Here is a 25,372-nt window from a genome sequence, read left to right as displayed (position 1 = left end):
AAGTCCATCTTCAGAGACCTTCCTTGGTCCCTGTTCTCTCCAGCCACCTCGATGATGCCGTTTCCCTGTTCGCCCGCTTGTAGATCTCTATTTCTTGATCATCTAATCCCAGTATGAAGCCTCTCAATCATTCAACAAATGGGCTTCAACAAATGTAGTTGTCTCTTGGTATCTGATTCCAGGATCCTAGTGAACACTGAGCTCTGTAGATGCTCAGGTCTCTAATATAACATGGTGTAGTGTTTGCATATAACCTATGCAAATGTAACCTGTGTAACATCCTCCCATATGCTTGAAATCATCTCTAGATTATGTATAATACCTAATACGGTGTAAATGCTGTACAAATAGCTGTTATACTGTATTGTTTTAAAATTTGTATTATTTTTTATTGATGTGGTTTTTTTTACTTTTTTTCCAAATATTTTCCATCTGCAGTTGGTTGAATCTGTGGATGCGGAACCTGCAGGTACCAGAGGCCAAATGTACAGTGTGCTAATATAAAAATTGGTAAAGGAGGGTTAGGCTGTCCTGAGGCTCACAGTCCAGTGTGGGAGACAGAACATTTAACAGAAAGTCCCTATGGAGCTTAAGTGTTGGGCTGGGGCGTTCTGGGGGTGTTCAGGGCACCTTGGAAGTACCTCGGTGTGCTTGCCATCTCTCCCTCAGACTGCAGCCCCCTTGGGCCAGATACTGTCTCTTCAACTTGGTACCAAGTACTCAGCAAGTGCCAAGCCAAGCGCAGGGCAGGCAGCCAATTATTTTTTGTTAACTGAATGCGTAAGTCTTAGAATGGAGCCTGACCGTGTCACATGTATGGTAGGAACATGTTGGAGGCAGGGAAATGTTTTCAAGGTTGTGGACACCTTTGCAGAGTGAACAGGGCCACGCTCCATATCCTGCTTTCTCCAGGCCTTTAAGGAAGTGTGTCAGACGCCCACAGGCAGAGCTGGAAAACGTGGCCTTTGCTAAAGATACAGAAGAGCCCGGAGACGCACAACGGCTGGGTCATTGGTGGTGAGGGACTTTATTTGCAGTGGATTTGGAGTTAGGAAGGAAGTTGCTGCTGGGCGGGTCCTCCCTGTGTCCTGCTGCGGCCCAGTGATGGAGGTCTGCTTACACATGTTTGCCAGGTTTTCAGGCCAGCAACAGGATTCTGTTATTTCTCTAGTGCTTGTCTGCTCATGAAGTAGTGATTTTTGAGAAATCCTTGGACCTGGTGTGAGGATCAAAGACTCCCTTCTTCTGGACAGTGTTGGAAAATCCTGGAAAAATGCTTCCTCTGGGGCCCTGTGTATCTTCCATCTGGGAAAACCGTTAAAAGCAATCAGGTAAAGAAATATTTTTGTGATATGTTGTGACTTTCTTAAAGTAATAAAGTAGAAGAGATTTTAAATGAAAAATATACATAATTGCAAAATCTCTTGATTCTTAGCTATTTCTGAACAGATTTCATGCCCCCCGTATAACCTTTTGTTGGGGAAAGAGGAGAAAGGAAAGGAAAAACTAAAATCACTTTTGTTTTCATAGTTCTGTTTTTTTTATCCTTTGCTAAACCCATTTTCCATGGTTGGTCATATGATTTGGATTGAAAGGACTTTTCCTCTGGCCTTGGAGCACGGAGGCAGCTAATACGTTTGCGCAGTGGTTCACGCCTATAATCCCAGCACTTTGGGAGGCTGAGGCGGGAGGATCACCTGAGGTCGGGAGTTCGTGACCAGCCTGGCCAACACGGTGAAACCCCGTCTGTACTAAAAATATAAAAATTAGCTGGTTATGGTGGCGCATGCCTATAGTTCCAGCTACTTGGGAGGCTGAGGCAGGAGAATCACTGGAACTGGGAGGTAGAGGTTGCAGCGAGCCAAGATCACGCCACTGCTCTCCAGACTAGGAAATAGAGCAAGACTCCATCTCAAAAAAAAAAAAAAAAAAAAAAAAAGTACATGAATAAATAAATAACAGCTTCTTGTTTAATCAGTTTTCTCTATCGTTATAAATTCTGTCTCATTGACTTATTCTTTAATCTTTATTATTTCTTCTTTTCTAAGATTTTGTGTTTGATGTATTTATACTGTTTCTAGTTTTTTTTTTTTTTTTTTTTTTTTTTTTTTGAGACGGAGTCTCGCTCTGTCGCCCAGGCTGGAGTGCAGTGGCACGATCTCAGCTCACTGCAAGCTCCGCCTCCTGGGTTTACGCCATTCTCCTGCCTCAGCCTCCTGAGTAGCTGGGACTACAGGCACCCGCCACCGCACCCGGCTAATTTTTTGTATTTTTAGTAGAGACGGGGTTTCACCGTGGTCTCGATCTCCTGACCTTGTGATCCGCCCGCCTCGGCCTCCCAAAGTGCTGGGATTACAGGCGTGAGCCACCGCGCCCGGCCTGTTTCTAGTTTTTGAAGGCAGAAACTGAGGTCACTGATTTGAAGCCTTTCTCCTCTCCTAATAGAGGCATTTCATGCTGTAAAATTTCCCCAAAGTACTGATTTAATAACATCCTACAAATTTTGATGTTTTAATTTTCATTTTTTATTAATTTCAAAATACACTCTAATTTCCCTTTTGATTTTATAATATTTTTATAAGTATTTTTCAGTTATGAAAATAAATAAGTACTGATAAATGCTACCTGGAACCATCAAGAATGACCCTTGAAAACATTCTGCTCAGTGAAAGAAGGGCAGTCACGAAAGACCACATATTGTAGGATTCAATTTGCATGAAATCTCCACAGTTGGTCAATCCACAGGGCCAGAAAATAAATCTGTGGAGTACAGAGCGTCCCCCAGAAGCCAGGGGTTGTGAGGAGGAGGAAATGGAGAATAATTGCTAATGGGTATCACAGTTCCTTTTAGGGGGATGAAAACCTTCTGGAGTTAGACAGTGGTGAGAGCTGGACAGCTTTGTCAACATACCAAGAACTATTGAATTGTATGCTTTAAAAGGACGAATATTATGGTCCGTGAATTGTCTTTTAATAAAGGTCTTATTTTAAAAAACAAGCTAGGCACCTAGGGTATAAAATTGAAGGAGGCTCTGATTCTCAGGGCCACACAAATGCAGGGCTGGCACCTATGAGTGTGGCCCTCCTGAAATGTTGTGCCTTAGGCACCTGGCTCTCCCTAATTCAGGCCCTCAGGAGAAAGCCCTAATTCTGGTCAGTTCGAAACAGGAGGACACGGCTTCTGGGAGACACTCGGTGCTCCAGAGAGAGGCATTTGGTCCGTTCTCTTCCTCTGGACGTCACCGTGCCGACATGAAATGCTTCCAATTGCGTCCAGCCTAGGATGGAGCGGGGTGGGGGGGATATCTGGTGACATTACGAACTGCTGCATCAACTCCCCCGAGTCCCTGCCTCTGGACCCCCGAGAGAGGACACAAGGAGTGTCCGGAGCCCATGTGACTCAGTGTCTCTTCCCATCACTTCGCGGGAAAATGGGGCTGCTTACACCGCACCGCAGCCCAAGCACCTGTGGCTGGAGAGGGGCTCGGGCGCCAGGAGTGAGGAGCCTGGTTCTGGGCCCGGGACCGGTACTAGTTAGTGGTGGGACCTGGAACAAATGGTACTAGTTAGTGGTGGGACCTGGAACAAACGCTTTGGTTCTAAGTGAATCCCTCATATTCATGACAAGAGGCGTGAAACACAGACCCATGGGGCCTTCCCACTGGAACATGGAGCTTGGCTGTCACCCGACTTCGCTTCCTGAGGTAGAAAAGCCCAGGGTTCCAGGCTCTGTCTCCTTTCCCGCAGACCCCTTGTTTCTTGGCGCGGAGGCCCTGGGCCCCGCAGGCTCCCACCCACTTCTCTGGGCTCAGAACTTCTCTGGGTTCAGAACCCGATCCCGAAGCGGCCGTGGCGCTGCCGGTGGCCGAGGCCGGGCGCGCGCCTTGGGGACCTGGCTGGCCTCAGGCTGGCGGGAGCATTCGCGGACCTCGCCCTGGGCCGGGAGGACTGGGGGACCCTGGCCTGCCCCTTCCCCTAGCCCTGACCTCGGCCACCACGCGCGCCGCCCCCGCTGGTCCCGCCAGGCTCCGCCTGAAGGCAGAAAGAGTGGGAGGCGCCCGACCCTGCGGTATAAAAGCGGTGCCCGCAGAGGCCCTAGTGGGAGTCCGCGGCGAGCGCAGCAGCAGGGCCGGGTCCTGCGCCTCCGGGATCGGCGTCCAGGCTCGGAGCGCGGCACGGAAACGGCGGCGGCGCTGGACCAGGTGGTAGGTGCGGGCGTCCCCGCGCGGGGCCGGGGCGGAGCACGGGAGTGGCGAGCTTCAAGACCCGGCTGCCACGGAGAGGTGGGACCGGAGGGCAGGAGCGGTCGCTCAGCCAAGAGCCCCGGAGAGGCGGTGCCTTCTCGGTGGGGTCAGCAACGGTCTCCGGGGGTGCCCTGGAGCGCGCAGCCGGCCTCCGCCTTGGCGGCCCACAGCCAGCGCGGGCCATTCCCTCTCCGAGGTCTCCTCGCTGCCCTTGCCGGGCGGAAGCCCTGCTTTGCAGCCTCCTCCCCACCTGCCGGCCCTGTTTTCTCACAGCTCCTCTCTGCTCTGGGAGCCGCAGGATGACGTCTGTCCTGCTTCTTCTCTGTCCTTTAAAGTCACCAGTCTCGGCCGGGCGCGGTGGCTCACGCCGGTAATCCCAGCACTTTGGGAAGCCGAGGCGGGCGGATCCTTTAAGATCAGGAGTTCGAGACCAGCCTGACAAACGTGGTGAAAACCGGTCTCTACTGAAAATGCAAAAATTTGCCGGGCATGTTGGCGAACGCCTGTAATCATGTCAGCTACGTACTGAGGCAGGAAAATCACTTGAACTCGGGAGGCGGAGGTTGCAGTGCGCTGGGATTGCGCCACTGCACTCCAACCGGGCCGACAGAGCGAGACTTCCTCTCAAAACAAAGCTAAACCAAAAAATCCCCCAAAAACACAAAAAACCCCACCACCACCAACAACAAAAAAATAAAGCCACCAGTCTCGAGTTCCAAATCCGAGCACTCTTATCCATCCTAATTCTTTCAATAATTCAGCGAAACGGATGGGGCCCGTCCTTCTTCGGAGCATTCCTCCAGGGACTGTGAATCCGCGGAGCCAGGCTCAGCCGTCGCCTGCAGGGCCTGCGGTCTGTGGGGACCGCCAGCAAGATGAGGAGTCACCTTCGGGACGAACGGTCGTGCTGGGGAGGGTTGCGCCGGCGGGGTCAAGGGAACCTCCTTTAGGGTGGGAATCAAGCCTCCAGGCCGCGGTGTTTGAGGGTGAGTAGAATTAATCCCGTGATGGACATGGGGCCTTCTAAGGGGGACCAGGAGTTTGTGAAGAGGTGACTTTGGGAGGGGTTCAGGATGGCCAGAGGTGGAGGCTGTGACCTGAGCTAGGCTGGATCAAGGGAGGGGGCAGGTGGAGAGGAAACCGTTCTTTTTTCTTTTTTTTTTTGAGATGGAGTCTCGCTCTGTCGCCCAGGCTGGAGTGCAGTGGCCGGATCTCAGCTCACTGCAAGCTCCGCCTCCCGGGTTCCCGCCATTCTCCTGCCTCAGCCTCCCGAGTAGCTGGGACCACAGGCCCCGCCACCACGCCCGGCTAGTTTTTTGTATTTTTAGTAGAGACGGGGTTTCACCGTGTTAGCCAGGATGGTCTCGATCTCCTTACCTAGTGATCCGCCCGCCTCGGCCTCCCAAAGTGCTGGGATTACAGGCTTGAGCCACCGCGCCCGGCCGAAGAAACGTTTTAACAAGGTGGCTTTGAGCGGATCCTAAGAGTCCCGGGAGATTTAGGACGAAGGACAAGAGGATTAAGACACCGCTTTCTGAGGATGTTGTGTGGCTGTGGCCCGGTGGTGGCTGGGGGAAGTGGGTTGTGTTCAGTGTCCAAGGCTCTCCAGTGCTTTGTGTGGCATTTTGGGGAGCACACATGAGGTGTTCTGACAATGGGGAGTGGCTCTAGGAGACCAGAGGCTCGGGAGGGGGCCTGGGCACTAGGCCAGGCACAGGATCCAAAGTGGAAAGAAATGTGGACACAGAGTGCAAGCCTTGGGGTTGGGTGTGGGGGACGAGGGGGATGGAAAGGGGTCAGGGAGGTCTCCCAGGCTCACCTGGAGGAGTGAGGGTCTCATTTCCAAGGGCACTGGGAACTGCAGCCTGGGGGTGGGGTTCATTTGGTTTCAGACCTGTGGCGAAGAGACCCACCCCCTCACATTCACGCTTTGGCCTCCAGTGGCTTCACAGGCACCACTCCCTTGTTCTCGCGTTTTACTCCTCACCTTGGGCTGTTTCTTGCCTTTCCATTCTGGAGTTCTGCAGGGACCAGTTCCTTCCTCTCATGCACAATCTACACTCATGGCTTTTGCTGGGAGTAATGAGTAAAGCTCCCAAATAGATGTTTCTGAGTTAGCAAGCACATTAAAACCAAAACAAAACGAAGCCAAAACAACACACAATTGTCTAAGTCCCACTTTCAGTGTTCAAGGGTCACATGATGTCCAGAAGCTAGTGATGGGCAGGAGCTCTGAATGGAGTTACTGGGATGTCAGGCCGGCTGACTGGGAGCAGACTGGTTCCATCCCAGCTGTCCAGCACACACTCACTTGCCTCTGTGGATGATAGTTCCTTGCCTCACAGCTGTCTGTCTCTGGGCCAGATTCAGCCTCTCAGTGTCTTTTGTGTATCAGCTGAATGACAGGGAGGCCACAGGCTGGTGCCCAGTTGAAAATCTCACAGGGACTCTTTGTAAATGCATGCAAGAATAAGAAAAGCATTTTCCTCCTCCTCCCTGAGCCCATTCTCTTCCTCAGATGGGACGATCAGGTCCTTACGGAAAGAATTGGAGTTCACTGCTCCCAGTGCTCTCTCTCTCTCTCTCTCTCTCTCTCTGTGTGTGTGTGTGTGTGAGAGAGAGAGAGGGAGAGAGAGAGAGAGAGAGAGAGAGGGAGAGAGAGCTCTGCAGGCGAGCCAGTTTTGTTGCTATTGCTGGTTTGAGCTGCTGCCATCACCACACTTAGCTAATTACCTTAATATTTGCTGGTCCCCAGTTGAAAATCTCACAAGAACTCTTTGTAAATGCATGCAAGAATAAGAACAGCATTTTCCTCCTCCTCCCTTAGTTTTTGGCTGGAGACTAACAGAAAATAAATTTTTCTCCAACTTGAAATACTTATGAACTTTGAGAAGAAAACAAAAAGTACGATTCCAAAATTGCCCTGTAGTAAGTAGGTCAGTAACATTCAGGGAGTGTCAAAACTGCATTTCTCTTTATTCTTCACTTCCAGGCCCTGCATCATGGAAACTCTTTCTAATGCAAGTGGTACCTTTGCCATACGCCTTTTAAAGATACTATGTCAAGACAACCCTACGCGCAACGTGTTTTGTTCTCCTGTGAGCATCTCCTCTGCCCTGGCCATGGTTCTCCTAGGGGCAAAGGGAAACACCGCAACCCAGATGGCCCAGGTAAGCTTGCCTGTGTCCCAGGAGCAGGGACTGGCCTGGGCTGCGTGTTCTGTCACCAGCATCACACTCATACTCCACAGCCACTGAGAAAGGAGGGCAGGACTGGGGCCCGAGTATGCACTGGCCATTTCAGGGAGGCGGGGGTCCGCTGGGGAAGAAGCGGGGCAGGGCAGGGAGGCAGGAACTCTGCTCCACCGAGATTTATTTGGGGGAAACTTTCCTCCGTTAATCCCTTGGAAAAGACCATCCAAGCTGTCTTGTCCTGGCACGGAATCTTTGTTTAGAAAATGATACTGAAATTATTTGAAACATAAGTTGCAAAGACCTACTTCTTTTTTGCAGCAAGAGACTGTAACCATCAGCTTTCATTGGTAAGGAGGGTTAATACCTGTTTCAAGCTGTTTCTGTACCAACAGCTCAGGGAGGGCATCGACAGAAATTTGCCAGAAGGATTCCAGGGCAAGTGCTTAGTTACCGCTGCACACCGTGCAGGTACTGCTCAGCTTAGTCTCACCAATGCTCAGAGAACCTCTGAAAATGACTCAAGATCAGTGCTTGTCCCCAGACGTTTGTGGAAAGGAGAGGGGACATACACCTGAGATGAAACTGAAAGCTTGCACCATCCCTGACCACAGGCCCCTGGACACGCCTTCATCATGGGAGTTGTCCTTTGTTCAATATGACTCTTTTTTTTTCCTTTGATGACACTTTTCAGTAGTGAATTACTCATTTTAATAATTTCCCAGCTCATTGTGTGAAGGAGGGAAGGTTTATGTATAAAGGCTACCAGCCTTAACAATAAGCACAGAGAAGCTCTCTAAAATATATACATTTGGAAAAAGGGCATTACAATGAAAATACGCATGCCATAGCAAGCTATGTGTGTATTCAGGGAGGTGAAATAACACTAAGATTTTTAAAGGAAAAAGTAAAGAGGATTACATAATCCCTTTGAAATAGTTATTTTTGGCAAAAAGATCAATAACGAAGGTGATGCCAGTGTGAGACTGGATGGGGAGTTCCTGGGTAGACATCCTTGTACAAGTATTTTGTTGTGTAAGGCTGTGATGGCCTTTGTGCAAGAGTGTAGTTTTTTACGGAGTCCTTTGTGATAGTTTTGTTATCAGGCATTCAAGCGTGAGAACCCTCTCTTCATGGCCTTCGCTGTCTCTGTCAAAGTTTTAGTTTTAGTTTTAGTTTTTGTTTTTAACATTAGTGACTCCATTTTGGTTCTGAGGTTCCTTATGCTTAAATCTTATGATCTTTTTCTATATTTTAGACTCACTGATAAACCCTTATAGGAAGCTTTTTTGAGAGCACCAAAATTGTTTGGGTACCGTCTTAGGTGTGACACGGAGCTCTCCATGGCTCCAGTGTTCACCTGGATACTCGTGAGACACCAGACATACTGAGTACACATTGCTACCTGTAACATGAAGGGAAGCATTAATAGCAGCAGAAATACTTTAAAGAATTATTTATTTTTCCTTCATTATATAACTGGTAAAAGTCCACTATAAAATTAAAAAAAAAAAAAAAGTAGAAGGGAGGAAAAAAAATCCTTATGGATCCATCACGCAGAGACAACCACCCTTGATAATGTAAAGCATCTTCCTCCACTCTTATTTCCCCATTTTCTTTTTCTTTCTTTCTTTTTTTTTAGACAGAGTCTCACTCTGTCGCCCAGGCTGGAGTACAGTGGCACGATCTCTGCTCACTGCAAGCTCCGCCTCCCGGGTTCACACCATTCTCCTGCCTCAGCCTCCCGAGGAGCTGGGACTACAGGCGCCCGCCACCTCGCCTGGCTAATTTTTATTTTTAGAGACGGGGTTTCACCGTGTTAGCCAGGATGGTCTCGATCTCCTGACCTCGTGATCCGTCCGCTTCAGCCTCCCAACGTGCTGAGATTACAGGCGTGAGCCACCGCGCCCGATTCTATTTCCCCATTTTCACTTGACATTTTGTACTTTGGTGATTATATGGTATCTTTACTTTTATAACTGTTTTTTCAGCTCATGTGAGGATTCGGTGAGACAGGCCATGTAAAGCAAGTGCTCAACATGTGTTGGCTGTGAATAGTAATAGTGGTGTCACAGCCTTGGGTGAAATTTGTCTTAGCTTTTGGTTTTGTTCTATTTTTGACAGGATTTCTTATCAATAGTCTATGAGCTGTCTAAAATAAATTTAGAAGCTTCCTCTTTTTTCTATGTTATAGGACAGTGTGTATTGCATGAGAAATAGAAATTGCTTGAATATTAGAAAAAAAATCCCTCAAAAGATCATCTAAGCCTTTTTAGAAGTAATTCTCGCTCTCTTTTTTTTTGTTCATTCATTGTGCATTGTGACTGATTGATAGATTCTGTGGGGTTTTTTTTTTTTTTTTGAGATGGAGTCTCGCTCTGTCACCCAGGCTGGAGTGCAGTGGTGCTATCTCAGCTCACTGCAACCTCCAACTCTGGAGTTCAAGTTCACGTGATTTTCATGCCTCAGCCTCCCAAGTAGCTGGGATTACAGGCACACTTCACAATGCCTGGCTAATATTCATATTTTTGACTGGCGTTTGATAACTTATAATCTGTACTTTACTGAAGATAATTATATAGCGTTTTTGTTTTAACATTCCCATTGTTTATATTGCTGTAACCTCTTTTTCACATACAACTTTCCTTTGGAGTGCTTTTTTTAATATGTGGTGGGTGGTTGTCTGTTATGTATGTATGTGTGTTTTCTTTTAAAGAACCAGCTCTTGGATTCATTGATCATTTTGTGTTTGTTCCAAAATTCCTTAGGAGTTTTTCTGTATCTTCTCTAACATAATGATGTAAAGTTTTAGCATTTTATTATTTTCTTGGTAATATTGAAAACAATGCTATGTTTTAACTTTCTTTGGCCGAACTCTTTGGTCTAATATATATCACCCATATTTTGATTATTTTCTAAATTATGTGTCGTATACTTATTTAGAAGAATATTGTTTGTTTGTTTTTTGAGGAAGAGTCTTGCTCTTTTGCCCAGGCTGGAGTGCAATAGTGTGATCTCGGCTCACTGCAACCTCTGCCTCCTGGGTTCAAGTGATTCTCCTGCCTCAGCCTCCCAAGTAGCTGGGATTATAGGCAAGCATCACCACACTTGGCTAATTTTTGTATTTTTAGTAGAGACAGGGTTTCGCCTAGTTGGCAAGGCTGGTCTTGAACTCCTGACCTCAAGTGATCTGCCCGCCTCGGCCTCCCAAAGTGCTGGGATTACAAGCATGAGCCACTGTGCCCAGCCTAGAAGAATATTTTAAATATTTGTTTAGAAGAGGGATTTTTTTTTTTTTTTTGACATGATCTTGCTAGGCTGGAGTGTGGCAGCTTGATCACAGCTCACTGCAGCCTCAAAGTCCCGGGCTCCAGCAGTCCTCCCACCTCAGCCTTCCAAGTAGCTGGGACCACAGCACACACCATCATGCCCAGCTAATTGGAGATGGGATCTCGCAATGTTGCCCAGACTAGCCTCAAACTCTTGGACTCAAACAATCCTCCTGCTTTAGCCTCCCAAAGTGCTGGGATTACAGGCTTGAGCCACTGTGCCTGGCTTGGAAGAGTATTTTAATTGTTACTTTGAAGAGTTAATTATTTAGAAAAGTGTTTTCAGTAATATTTTGTATGTCATTTTCATTTTGTTGGCATTTTGTTTATAATGTTGATTATTTGTTACTACATTGAAGTTAGAGGATATAATCTATATAATTTCTGTATTTCAGAATGTATTGAGACTTTGAGACTTTTCTTATGGTCCAATATGTGTTATATTTTTTGAAATATTTAAGTAACACACACACATATAGTCACTATAGGGTACAATTTTAATAACTGTGTTATTGTCTTATTAATCACATTGCTCATTTAATATCCTTATTTCCTTTTGAGGATTCTGATGGTTGTATTTCTGTCTATGTTTCCTTGCATTTTTTCTGCTTTTAACTTTTTAACTGCATCTTTTTTGTTTTTCTATAAATCTTAGAGGTAATTTTCCCACCACTTAGGGCACATTTATATTTTCCTTTGGATGCCAGATTTTATCACACCCTCTTTTATGAGCTTTTCTCACCCTTGTCATTTTTTTTCTGTTACTCACCTTTAAACCAGCGAGATCCATTCAGGCAGGATGGCTACATCTTTTACTCGCCTGTTTTGTCCCCTCTCTCTCCTTTCCCCATCCACCAAAGAGCTATCTTGATAACTTTGAAATTATTTCTCACAACAGGCACTTTCTTTAAACACAGAGGAAGACATTCATCGAGGTTTCCAGTCGCTTCTCGCTGAAGTGAACAAGCCTGGCACACAGTACCTGCTGAGAACAGCCAACAGGCTCTTTGGAGAGAAAACGTGTCAATTTCTCTCAGTAAGTTGAATCAATAGAACAATAAAAGTTGTATTCAACATATCTGGTGATATAGAGTCTGGGAGAAAGACCCTAGAGAAACTGAGAAGCTTACATTAACCAATTAAAAAAATTGTACTTTTTTTTTTCTAAGATGGGGTCTCACTATGTTGCCCAGGCTGGTCTCCAACTCCTGGTCTCAAGTGATCCTCCTGCCTGCTGGGATTGCAGATGTAAGCCACCATGCCCAACCTAAACTTCCTTTCTTTCTTTCTTTATTTATTTTATTATTTTATTTTTTTTGGAGACGGAGTCTCGCTTTGTCACCCAGGCTGGAGTGCGGTGGCCGGATCTCTGCTCACTGCAAGCTCCGCCTCCCGGGTTCATGCCATTCTCCTGCCTCAGCCTCCCGAGTAGCTGGGACTACAGGCGCTCGCCACCTCGCCCGGCTAGTTTTTTGTATTTTTTTTAGTAGAGACGGGGTTTCACCGTGTTAGCCAGGATGGTCTCGATCTCCTGACCTCGTGATCCGCCCGTCTCGGCCTCCCAAAGTGCTGGGATTACAGGCTTGAGCCACCGTGCCCGGCTACTTCCTTTCTTTAAAGACCACAATTCTATAATTACACCTTGCATTAGTATTCCAAAAGCAGTCTCTACTTTTCTTGAAAGGTAAAATTGAAAGGTAAAATTCTCAAGTTCATTTCTGGTTATTCAGGGTCCAATGCATACCTATTCACAAACTCTGATAATTTAACATATCTTAATATGATCACTTTTAAAGAGTTGTGTGTATTCTTTTTATTAAAAAGAGATAACATATTTAGAATTTTTGGAAGTTTGTTGACATTTGTATTTAGCAATGCAGGCTCACTGAACGTTTTCTCTCCAAAGACGTTTAAGGAATCCTGTCTTCAATTCTACCATGCTGAGCTGGAGGAGCTTTCCTTTATCAAAGCTGCAGAAGAGTCCAGGGAACACATCAACACTTGGGTCTCAAAGAAGACGGAAGGTCAGAATGACAAGTTATTCCACCCTCCTCCCAACCCCTCCTCCTGCAGCTCTTCCTATTCCTCCTTCCCTCCTCTTACATCCTCCCTCCTCCTCCTCTCCCTCCTATCCCTCCTTTTGTCTCTGCTCACCCACCTCCACCTCTCCACTCCGGCCCCTCTAATTTCACGGGTGTTTCAGATGGTCAGAGTAGTGTTGACTGGCAGGGCCTCCTGGCATACTGAACCTTGATGGACTCATAAAGGTTCTGATCAGACATTCAGGTTTTCAACAACAGAGATTTACTTTTTTCTATTCTTCCAGGACCAGAGTAGCTGATACAAATGTCAAAAGAGGGCCAGGGATGGTGGCTCTCGCCTGTAATCCCAGAAATTTAGGAGGCCAAGGTGGGCATATCACTTCAGGTCAGGAGTTCAAGACCAGCCTGGCCAACATGGTGAGACCCTCATCTCTACAAAAATACAAAAATTAGCCAGGCGTGGTGGCCCATGCCTGTAATCCCAGCTACTTGGGAGGCTGAGACATGAGAATCACTTGAACCTGGGAGGCAGAAGTTGTAGTGAGCTGAGATCACGCCACTGCGCTCCAGCCTGTCTCAAAAACAAAAAACAAACAAAAAACAAATGTCAAAAGAATCTCAGGCCAGGTTTCCAGTTTAATAACTTACATTAAAATATACTCTCCCTGGCCTGTGACATTCACATGTCAGGTGACTCCATTGTCTCTGTGAGAGGGAGATTGACGGACAGACCTTGCCTGAGGTATACACTTGGGCTGCCTCTTCCTAGGTTCTGGGGGACCTCCATCACCATCACCTTTACCTGCTAAGGTCACTTCTGACTTTTCATGTCTTCCACTTAAGCTCCTTTAGTTTGTCTTGCTAAGCCTACATTTGGTTGGTTAACTGCAGACCCTCTCTCAGGGCTGATCAGTTCCACAGACTGAAAATATCCTCTATTTGGGGTTGCACCTTATTCATCCACATTTCAGAAAGTGACATGTTCCAGTCTTGGCCTCCAAGACCAATGATGGTCTGATGAACGATGCAGACTCCTCTGCACCAATGATGCTTAATACCACTAGGAACATTTCTATTTCTGTGAATAAATGAGACGGTAAAGACTGGGAGATGTTCTTCACTTAAAGTCTCAGCAATTGTTCCCCCATTCCTGCTTGGAGTATTTGCCACGGATGCTCTCTTGAGGCAGCGAATTAGCAGAAGTTCATTGAAAAAGTACCACTTGATCTCCAGGGAAAGAAGGGGGATCTTTGCTTGCCCACATTCTCTTTTCCAGAGACGTCTGGTGCTTTGTTGAGGGGATTCAGCAGGAAGATCTCCTCCAAAAGCTTCTAGAAACTCCCCATGTGCCCAATGTCAGCTCTTCCCGCTTTGAGCCATCCAGTTTAGAACTGGGTGTGATCACGAAGGGTTGGGTCAAACACTCCATTTAACCACGTGAGACAAACACCCCTTCAGCCTATCACATTTCCTGCTGGTCTTGTTCTCCAACCTGGTGTAATTTTTCTACTTTCTACCAACCTGCTTTCCTCGAGTGACTTAGGTGTCTTTCACCATCCTCAACTTGGTGGATGTTCTCAAGGCGTCGGTAATCATGAATGCCACTCACACGTGCTGTTTTTATTTCTGTACGTAACAACCCACACTCAGCAAATTTGAAAACAGAAGTTTGCTTCTCAACTGGTCACCCAGGATCATCGAATACATCAGGTTCTTACAAAAACAACTGAATGTAGTCTCTACTTTTCTTGAAAGGTAAAATTGAAGAGTTGCTGCCAGGCAGCTCCATTGATGCGGAAACCAGACTGGTTCTTGTCAATGCCGTCTACTTCAAAGGGAAGTGGGATGAACAGTTTGACGAAACGTACACAAGGGAAATGCCTTTTAAAATAAAGCAGGTAGGGGGACGCTTTTTAACATCCTGCTACTTTGATGAAGAAGTTGAATGGAAAGATTTAACTTTGTAAAATCATAAGTGACGTAAGTGTAAGCCAAAAGGAATTTGAAACTTAAAGTATTTCTGAATGAATTTATTAACTCAGTAGAAGAAAACTGAAGGAATAAAAGATATTTGCTGCATATATATATATATATATATAAAATATATATGTAGTGTTTTATTACTGCTCTTAACTACCTTTGATAATTTCTTATAAACCATTGCTGCCACCTATTTTTGGAAACTAAAGATCTTCCTTTAAGCCCAATTTACTTGGCTAGAAAGCAAAAAAAAAAAAAAGGTGTTAAGGTGGTGTGATATGTGGGAGTGGGAGTGAGGGGCAGTATAGGGCAGGGTAGAAGGAGAGAAGGTGAAAACATATGTCTTTAGTTATTTTTAAAATTAAAGTAAGTTTTGATTTGAATTGTTAACTATCATTAATTCAGTATTTCCAGCTTTTTAATATTAAAACTTCATGACAAAGACCTTAGTTTTGACATTGAAGTAAAACTTAAGGCAGGCATTAGAATAATTTTCCATAATCCTCCAGCCCCTAAAAAGATACCATTTTAATGCAATTAGAAAACGAAAGCAGGTAACCCTCCCGCATCTTTTGTAAGGTGTACTTGAACTTAAAAAAAAATTAGTTCTCTAGTTGCAAAGGGTGGGAGGAGGAGAATTCTTCTAATCTTGGTTTTAGAATGATTTTAATTTTTATAATAGATGACCTGTATCAATTTTTAAAAGTGAATTTAGTAAATGTAATACTTTGCTGAACTTCTGTGTGCATATGCCTCTTCTGTATTTTAAAAAAGTTATTTCCTTAGAGTATCATAATTGAAAAGGTTGGGTTAAAATAGATTACTATATACGTAGGTCGTAGGTCATCACTCTTTCTGAGAGAGTGTACCCATTTATACTCCCTGTCATGCTGTTGTGGAACTATAAGTTTGATCCCACTTTACGATTTTTTTCTCATATGTTGGGGTGGATAAATAGGAAAAACAACACACATTTTTTTCTAATTAAATCAAAACAACTTTGTATTTAATTTCATTTGATTATATTGTTTTCTTAGATCTATTTGCTAAGCACAAATTAAATGAGAAAAATCTTTCTCCTCTGGAAAATGCAGAGTATCACATTTTATTTTGCAGGAAAAAAGCTTTCCCAGGGAAGTACTGTGTCTGCTTGCAGTGATGATAGGAAGGAACTGGTTGCCTTTTTTTTTTTTTTTTTTTTTTAGTGTTAATTGGGGCATGAATGTGGCGGTTTCCATCACAGGTGCTGGAAACACTATCGGAGGCAACTGCAGCTCTTTTGAAACTTTTAATTGCCTCTTTTAATAATCCTTCCCCCAGGAGGAGCAAAGGCCAGTGCAGATGATGTATCAGGAGGCCACGTTTAAGCTCGCCCACGTGGGCGAGGTGCGCGCGCAGCTGCTGGAGCTGCCCTACGCCGGGGAGGAGCTGAGCCTGCTCGTGCTGCTGCCTGACGACGGCGTGGAGCTCAGCACGGTAAGACCCGGGCGGGAAGAACCCAGGGACGCCTTTGCGGGCAGAACTCGAACGCCACTTGCACCTCTTGTATTTACCTTCCGAGTTGGCCATGTGGCAGACGCACACTGTGCAGGCACTTGGCGTTGGGTTCAAACTTTGGTTCAAGGCTGACTTTTCCCAATATTGTCTGCGTGATCTGCCAAATTACACATCTCAGTCTTCTGTGTTTTCATCGCTAGAAGGGGTAGGGGCGGTTAAAATGCCTTTTAAAATAAATCCGGTAGGAGGAAACTTATAAAAATCCTGCTAGTTTGATGAATGGCAGACTTTTAACTGTAAAAGCATAAATGACAGCTTAGGGTTATTGCCCGGTAGGGTTATGATGAGGATAAACTGTGGCTAATTCAGGTAACAAGCTTACCACCTTGCCTGGCAAATAGTAAACTCTCTACAAATGTGATCCGTTATTATAATCATCATTCTTAGCATTATGCTTTGAAAGTCTAAGAACCTGAAATAGAGAATGAGGAAGTCTTAACTTTCACCTAACGAGGCTGGGAGGGGGGATCGTGGCATCCGGGGAGGTGTGAAGTCCAGTGCTCAGAGGGTGGGACCAGAGACAGCCTCTGATGGCACATCCAGGCACTCGGCTTCCTTTCTCCCTGCGGTGAGAGAGTCACCCGTGGCAAATGGCAGGCAGTGGAACCCCATGACTTAAGAGGTCTGTGTGTGCTGCAGCCATTGGCTCTGCCTCTGCCCACCTGCCTGACTGTAACCGCTCTGCTCAGGAAACTATGCAGAATCTCATCCGGGGCGGATAATCCCGTTGGAGTGGCTCACACTGAGAACCCTTTCGTTTCCAATCCTTTTCTTTACTAGCAATGGTTTGTTGTCTTTAAAAAGACTATGTTTGAAAAGCAAACATAGTCGCCTGGGCATGGACGCTTGTCACAATACAAGGTGTCTCTGGAGTTGCTGGGTAAGGAGAGGACAGCCACAGCCTTCCTGCCTCTGGCTGCTCGGTGTCTCTCCCCCTTGTCAAGGAAGTGGCGCATGGGATGGCACATGGGACATAGGACAAGTAGGAGCGCTCACACGCTTCTGGCAGATGAAGGGGCCAGTGATCCTATGTGAACAAACAACACCTACGTGCAAGAGGAGGAAGGGACTGTGTGAGTGCCTGTGTGCTTGTAGATGTGCACTGAAGTCGGAATCTTAAAGTCTATTTCTGGTATTTCAGGTGGAAAAAAATCTCACTTTTGAGAAACTCACAGCCTGGACCAAGCCAGACTGTATGAAGAGTACCGAGGTTGAAGTTCTCCTTCCAAAATTTAAACTGCAAGAGGATTATGACATGGAGTCTGTGCTTCGGCGTTTGGGAATGGTCGATGCCTTCCAACAGGGCAAGGCTGACTTGTCGGCAATGTCAGCGGAGGGAGACCTGTGTCTGTCCAAGTTCGTGCACAAGAGTTTTGTGGAGGTTAATGAAGAAGGCACCGAGGCAGCAGCAGCCTCAGGCTGCATTGTGATTGCAGAGTGCTGCATGGAATCTGGCCCGAGGTTCTGTGCTGACCACCCTTTCCTTTTCTTCATCAGGCACAACAGAGCCAACAGCCTTCTGTTCTGTGGCAGGTTCTCATCTCCATAAAGGGTGCACTTACTCTGCACTCAGCCATTTCCCTCTTGCTGTGTCCCCAGATCCCCACTACAGCTCCAAGAGGATGGGCCTAGAAAGCCAAGTGCAAAGATGAGGGCAGATTCCTTACCTGTCTGCCCTCATGATTTGCCAGCATAAGTTCGTGATGCTTTACACTCAGCTCTTCCATACTGACCACTCATTTATCCTACTTAATCAGAATCTTGAGAAAATAGACCATAATGATTCCCTGTTGTATTAAAATTGCAGCCCAAATCCCATAGGATGGCAAGCAAAGTTCTTCTAGAATTCCACAAGCAATTCACTCTGGAGACCCCGTGCTTTCCTGAGACCTCAAATACATGCCTTAACCCACTGCCTCAGTGGTAATAAATGCTGCTAGATATTGCTACTAGTTTATAGATTTCCTGGTGCTTAGTCTTTTAAAAAAGGTTTTAAAGTGCACACGTATATTTTGTCTTTTTTTTTCTTTTTGACATCTACCAATAACCAACCACGCACCAAACACTGCATTTGGCACTGGGGATGCGAAGGGGACGGAGCTATCCTCCTTTTACACCTGGTCTTCAATTCTGTGCCCAACTTACACAGCTTTGACAATGACCAGGTTGGACTCTTTAATGTCTTTCAAGGTATGATGTAATCCTCTTGTAGGGATCACATCTTTCTTTATGATACTGTATTTCTCTACCTCTAAGTCTTAACAGTAAAAATCCCATTCAACACTTAAAGCTCATTTCAAATTCTTCTTTGAGAAGTTTTTCCTTTCTCCACAACCAGATGTACAAATTTTTCACTCGGAGGGCACTTTTTTTTTTTTTTGAGACGGAGTCTCGCTTTGTCTCCCAGGCTGGAGTGCAGCCGTGCGATCTCGGCTCACTGCAAGCTCTGCCTCCGGGGTTCACCCCATTCTCCTGCCTCAGCCTCCTGAGTAGCTGGGACTACAGGCGCCGCCACCACGCCCAGCTGATTTTTTGTATTTTTAGTAGAGACGGGGTTTCACCGTGTTCGCCAGGATGGCGGGCACTTCTTTCTTGGTAGTTCTTTTATTTTTATTAATCTCTGTATCCTTAGATAGTCCTCCAACAACCAAGGGTTGGGACTCTGTCTTACATATTTGGGTGCCCCTCATAGTGCAGTAATAAGTAAGTGGGTTATATATGAGCTGTGTAACTTATTTTTTATTTTTATTTTTTGAGACAGAGTCTCGCTCTGTCGCCCAGGCTGTAGTTCAGTGGCCGGATCTCGGCTCACTGCAAACGCCGCCTCCCGGATTCAGGCCATTCTCCTGCCTCAGCCTCCCGAGTAGCTGGGACCACAGGTGCCTGCCACCATGCCCGGGTAATTTTTTTGTGTGTTTTTAGTAGAGACGGGGTTTCACCATGTTGGCCAGAATGGTCTCGATCTCCTGACCTCGTGATCCACCCGTCTCGGCCTCCCAAAGTGCTGGGATTACAAGCGTGAGCCACCGCGCCTGGCCTGTAACTTATTTTTTTAATGGCTGGATATCACTTGAGTTTATTGTTTTTTAAGAATTTTTTTATTGAGGTAAAATTCACATAACATAAAATTAACTATTTTAAAGTGAGAAGTTCAGTGCCGTTTAGTATTGTTAACAACGTTGTGTAACCACCATCTTTATTTAAAGTTCCAAAAAAATTTTTCTCCTCTAAAAGGAAACCCCATCCCATTAAGCAGATAACGCTCCATTTCTTCTTCCCTCCAGCCCCTGGCAACCACCAATCTGCTTTCTGTCTCTATGGATTTATCTGTTCTTCATATTTCATATAAATTGAATTGTTTGAGACCTTTTGTGTCTGGCTTCTTTCACATAGCACGAGTTTCTGAGATTTATTTACATAAGAGCATGTATCAACACTTCATTTTTATGGCCAAATAATATTGTACTATGTGTTTATAGCACAATTTATGTGTCCACTCATTCACTGATGGACGTTGTATAGTTTCCTATTTTTGGCTATTGGGAATAGTGCTGCTGTGAATGTTTGTGTACCTGTGTTTGTTTGAGTGCCTATTTTGCATTCTCTTGGGTATACGTCTAGGAGTGGAACAGCTGGGTCATATGGTAATTCTATGTTTAGCTTTTTAAGGAACAGACAAACTGCTTTCCACAGCAGTTGAACCATTCTGCATTCCCACTAGCAATGGGAATGTACTTACTATTTTCCTTTTCCTTTTTTAAAAAAATATGTTATAGCCATCTTAGTGGATGTGAAGTGGTATCTCATTGTGTTTTTTATTTGCATTTCTTATGTAATGAGCTAGAAAGTAAAGTACAAACTAGATGGGACATCCAGTCCCTTTGATAGATAATGCTGAGTAAAAAATGAGATGAAAGATGTTTGTTTGTTTGTTTGTTTTAGACCAGGGGTGAAAGTTTATTAAAACTTTAGAGGAGGAGGAATGGAAAGAAAGTGAAGTACACTTGGAAAAGGGCCAAGTGGCCAAGTGGACATCTTGGAGGTCAAGTGCCTGGTTCAGTTATTTTATTTTATTTTTTTTTTTGAGACAGGGTCTCACTCTGTTACCCAGGCTGGAGTGTAGTGGCATGATCTGGGCTCACTACAATCTCCTTCTCCTGGATTCAAGCAATTCTCTTGCCTCAGCCTCCCAAGTAGCTGGTATTACAGGTGCCTGCCACCACACCCGGCTAATTTTGTATTTTTCAGTAGAGACGGGGTTTCACCACGTTGGCCATGTTGGTCTTGAACTCCGGGCCTCAAACAATCTGCCTACCTCGGCCTCCCAAAGTGCTAGGATTACAGGCATGAGCCACTGAGCCTAGCCCTAGCTCAGTATCTTTTGATATTATGCATATGATACATAATATGATACATATCATACATAGTATGATATTATGTATCATATGGGGATACTTACTTATTGCATTTCTTTCATTAGTGGTGAAAGTGTTTATGCATTTATTGGCTCTTGAATTTCCTCCTCTATGAATTGTCATTCACACACCTACTTTTCTACTCGGTTTTTACATATCTTTTTGCCTATTAAAGATATTATCCCTCCGTCTTATATTTTTTCTCATTCTTGTATTGCCTTTTAAATTTTGTTACGATGTTTCATTAATAAACAGCATTTTGTTTTCCTCTATAATCAAATCTAGCTTTTTCCCTTTGTGATTTCTGACACCACTTCCATTCTTACAAGTGCTTTTCCATTCATAAACTAGTTAAATAAAAGTTCTAAACTTTTATTTTTGTAATGATTTAATTCACATGGAATTTGATTTTGTGTTATTGACAGTCAGGAGAAAGCATAATTTCATTTATTTCTTAATAGCCAATTTCTGGATATTATTTGTAAATCTATTTTTCCCTAGTGTTCATTCCTATTTTTCCATCTTTATTTTTCTAAGTGAACTTTAGAATAATTTTTTAATACCCCAAGTAATCTTTTTAACTTGTTGAGAGTGTTTTGGGGGGAAGGGTTAGCATGACATTAAGCATATAAATTACTTGGGTAAATTGATGTATTTACAATGTTTAGTCATCTCATTAAGGAAAATGAGAAGAGTCTCCATTTATTCAAGCCCTTTTGTTATACTACTTTTATTAAGACTTTTTTTTTTGAGTTTTTTTCAATATAAATCCTACACATTTTTTTTTTTTTCTTGTTATGGTTATCTCTAAACTTTAGTAACAATTTTAAACAATAGCATTTCCCCCGACCTGATTATGGATGGCATATAAGTAAACCATTGACGTTTATACATTTATCTTGTGCATGACCAATTTGGTATATTCTTTTGGTAATTTAAGAATTTTCAGTAAATCATCTTGGAGTTTCTGCTATATGATTTTGCAATAGGCAAATGATCTTTACTATGTATGTAATGGTATAAGCAAATAAGAAAGAGGACATCCTTCTAACTGATACGCCTCTAGTGTCTGTTTTTTGTTTATTGTTTTGTGTTCATCTGTTTTGCATTACCTAGCCATTATGAGACAACATACAATGGTTTGGATGTTTGTACCCCCACATTTCGTGTTGAGACATGATCCCCAATGTTGGAGATGGGGTCTAATGGGAAGTATTTGGATCATGGGGGCAGATCCTTCATGAATGGTTTGGTGCCATCTTCGAGGTAATGAGTGACTTCTGGCTTTATTTGTTCCCCTGAGAACAAAAAACCTGACCCCTGCCCTCTGTCTCTTGCTTTTGATCTATTGCCTTGTGATCTCTGCACATGGCAGTTCCCCTTCACCTTTTGCCATCAGTGGAAGCAGCCTGAGGCCTCACCAGAAGCAGATACTGGTGCCATGCTTTTTGTACAGTGTGCAGAACTGTGAGCCAGTGAATTACCCAGCCTTGTGTGTGTGTGTGTGTGTGTGTGTGTGTGTGTGTGTTTTATAGCAACACAAATGAACCAAGACACAGAGTGCACAATCATGACAGAAATTCTTGTTCTGCTCTGTTTTAATTTAGAGATTGATAATATCCAGTGTTGGTGAGCATATGAGAAAACAGGCATACTTACCTTGTGTGTGGGAATGCGGATTAAGGGTTTTTGAAAGGAAGTGGGCAGCCTTTCCATTTTAAATGGACATTCTTTTTGGGCCAGCATTTCACTTTTAGATGTCTGATCTACATAAGTATTTGCATACATGCTTAGATATGTTGAGGTTTTCTCTGTAGTATTTTTAAAGGCATTTTTGTAGGATTATTTAAAAAATTGTGGTAAAGAAAAACAAAATTTACCATCTTAACCATTTCTAAGCATACAGTTAGCATTATTTTTGAATAGCAAAAAAGGAAAGAAAAAGAAAAAGAAAAGAAGGAAAGAAGGCAGAGAGGGAGGGAGGGAAAAAACAAAGAAAATGAAGTGGAATTAATTCAATTTTAATTTTTCCTTCAATAGGAGAATAATTTAATTGTAGTATGAACTATGCAGAATTTAAAAAATCACAATAGGTTCAAATGCACTTATTGTAAAAAACCATGAAAAATTAAGTGAAAAATGTAACTTGCAATGCAATGTGTATAATATGATCTCATTTATATGAATGAAACCCTGTATATGTACATTCATGTATGTGAATCTATGGGAAGAGGTTTAAAAGGTGAGACTTTTCACTGCTAACAGAGGTTGTCTCTGAGATAGGTTTGGGGAAGGAGATATGGGAAAAAACCTTCCATTTTTTGCCTTCTATATTTCTGTAATATTTAAAATTTTAACAAGGAAAATCTAATTCTGTAGTCTGCACATAATCTAAAGAAAGAAGAACTCCATTATACAACCACATGTCTAATACTAAGTGACATGGTATTGAAATTGAAATAAAATCCATATAAATGGGTTTTGAAAATATCTTTTTATCCTTGGTTTTTATAAGAGTTTTTAATGAGAATGGCAATTGAACATTGACTTCCTCTTTTCATGAGTAAAGTCTATTTCTGCTTTTCTTTTGTTTAAGAGCTGTTTTTATTTCCTGTTCTGTGAACTGACTTCATATACTTTGCCCATATTTTTCTTTGGGAGTGTAGGTCTACTATGCATGAATGAGTAGAAGCATTTTATGTATTCAAGGAATTAAGCCGAGCACAGGGGCACGTACCTGTAGTCCCAGCTGCTCAGGAGGCCGGGGCAGAAGGACGGCTTAAGCCCAGGAGGCCGTAGTGTACTGTGATTGTGCTTGTTAATAGCCAATGCACTTCAGCCTGGGCAACGTAGTGAGGCCCCCATCTCTTAAAAAAAAAGGTAAGAAAGAGATTAGCCTTTTGTCTGTGAAATGAGTCATAAATATATGCATATATTGTTATTTGTATTTTATCTTGTTTACAGTGTTTTCACCATGTGAAATTAAAAAGAAGAGCTTTTATGTAGTCAAATGTATGAATCTTCTAGCTTCCAGGCTGTGTGATTGCTTACTTCTTACTCAGCCAACTCCAATCTGGTTTGTGCTCCACCACGACACTAAACAAATGGTCACCAACACCCTCCTTCTTCCTAAGTTCAATAGAAACCTGATTTTTCGGCAGTATTTGACCCTTTTGGAGACTTCTTCCCTAAGAAATACTTTTTGTTTTGGGTCCTGATCTTCCTTCTACCTTCCTGGCCTCTCTTGCTCAGTCTCATTGTCCTACCCTTTCCCTGGCCCATGCTGTAAATATTGCTATCCCTTGTGGGGCTGGCCTGAGTCTTCTTTCATCCACTTTCTCCAAAATTGGTCTGGCCCTCATCCATGGCCTGACTGCCAGCCCAGAGCTCAGATCTCTCTCCTGAGCTGCAGACCCAAATCTCTACTTGCTCATCCCACCCTTCCATTTGGACACACAACAAGTATCTCTATCTCAATGTATCCAAAGCCAAGATTATTACCCACCTTCCCAACACACCTTCTTTAATTTTTCAGCTCTAGGACTGGATGCACCAGAGCAGGAATCGAGTTCACTTTATCAGCTCTGCATACTGGACACCTCACCCACTGTCTTCTGCTCCTTATGAATTATCAGTTGCATTAAACTGAAAGGCAAGACAATCCGTGCAGTTACCCAAGCTGGACTATAGGACACCTTCTTCCCCCTGTCACTCTGTCACGCAAATTTAAATAGCACCTTTTGAGACTGCCTATAGGTTGCCTATAGCAATCACTCAGTTGATTCCTACACATGTATTCTCACTTGTCTTCCTTCCTCTTCTTGCCTCCTCCAACCCATTCTCCACATTCCTTGCAGAGAAGTCTTTCCTGAAAGTAAATCTAGGTAATCCTAGCTGCTGCAACATAAACCTGCGGTCTCAATAGTGTAACACAATAGAAATCTATTTCTTGCTCACATAAAATAAAAAATGATTGTTTCAGGTGGTGATTCAGAGACCTAAGATCCACAAGCATTCACCAATGCCTTCTAAGGATGCTGCAGAAGAAGAAAGAGTGTGGAGGGCCATGCCTGGTGTTGGCCCACATCACACCTACCTGCAGGCCACTGGTGAGAACTCAGTTTCAGGTCCACACCTGATTTCAAGGAGCCTAGAACATGTGATCCAGTGCCTGCCCAGGGAGAGAACCTGGGTCTTACGACGAGCCTTGGTAGTTTCCCATTGCTTTGAGGATAAAGATCACACTCTTTTATAGGAGATAACAAGGCGGCTCCTGATTTAACTGGCTCTCCTCTCCCACCTTTGCCATTTCTCCACTGCAGCCCTCCACTCCAACCTCACTGAACTATTTGGAGTTTCCTGATGATTCCATACTCTCTCTCACCTCTGGGCTTTGCATTTTCCAACTTCTACCTGGAAACCCCTTCCTTTCCACTCTTTCCCCTCCACCAGTCTCCAGTCCCGCACCCCATATCACTGGCTAACCCTCACATGATCGTGAACTTGAGGGCAGTTTTCCCATAGCTGTACCCTCCACACCTAGCACCAGGATAAGTGGCATCACTTACGAGGCCCAAAATGCAAATGACAGGCCCATTGTTAGAATTTTAGGAC

At 44.2% G+C, this 25,372-nt stretch overlaps 1 protein-coding gene across 3 annotated transcripts in view; it reads left to right on the top strand.

Annotated features, from left to right (window-relative positions):
• Positions 1-1,090: 1,090 nt before the first annotated feature.
• The window catches only part of SERPINB9 (serpin family B member 9), a 33,514-nt gene continuing 9,232 nt past the window's right edge, over positions 1,091-25,372 (top strand). The window contains exons 1-7 of one of the 3 annotated variants that reach the window (XM_050787262.1): positions 1,091-1,331; positions 7,237-7,414; positions 11,663-11,800; positions 12,671-12,788; positions 14,562-14,704; positions 16,107-16,262; positions 17,485-24,867. In XM_050787262.1, coding sequence (XP_050643219.1) covers positions 7,247-7,414; positions 11,663-11,800; positions 12,671-12,788; positions 14,562-14,704; positions 16,107-16,262; positions 17,485-17,892 — 1,131 coding nt within the window. In that variant the 5' untranslated portion in view covers positions 1,091-1,331; positions 7,237-7,246 and the 3' untranslated portion in view covers positions 17,893-24,867. Of the gene's footprint in view, positions 1,332-4,106; positions 4,210-7,236; positions 7,415-11,662; positions 11,801-12,670; positions 12,789-14,561; positions 14,705-16,106; positions 16,263-17,484; positions 24,868-25,372 lie in introns of those variants that run through there. The other 2 variants (XM_050787261.1, XM_050787263.1) reach the window with 2 other exon arrangements.

This window comes from Macaca thibetana, chromosome 4, assembly GCF_024542745.1.
Source record: "Macaca thibetana thibetana isolate TM-01 chromosome 4, ASM2454274v1, whole genome shotgun sequence".
NCBI lineage: Eukaryota > Metazoa > Chordata > Mammalia > Primates > Cercopithecidae > Macaca > Macaca thibetana.
Note: the sequence above shows the minus strand (reverse complement) of the source record. Positions and strands in the feature narration are given on the sequence as shown.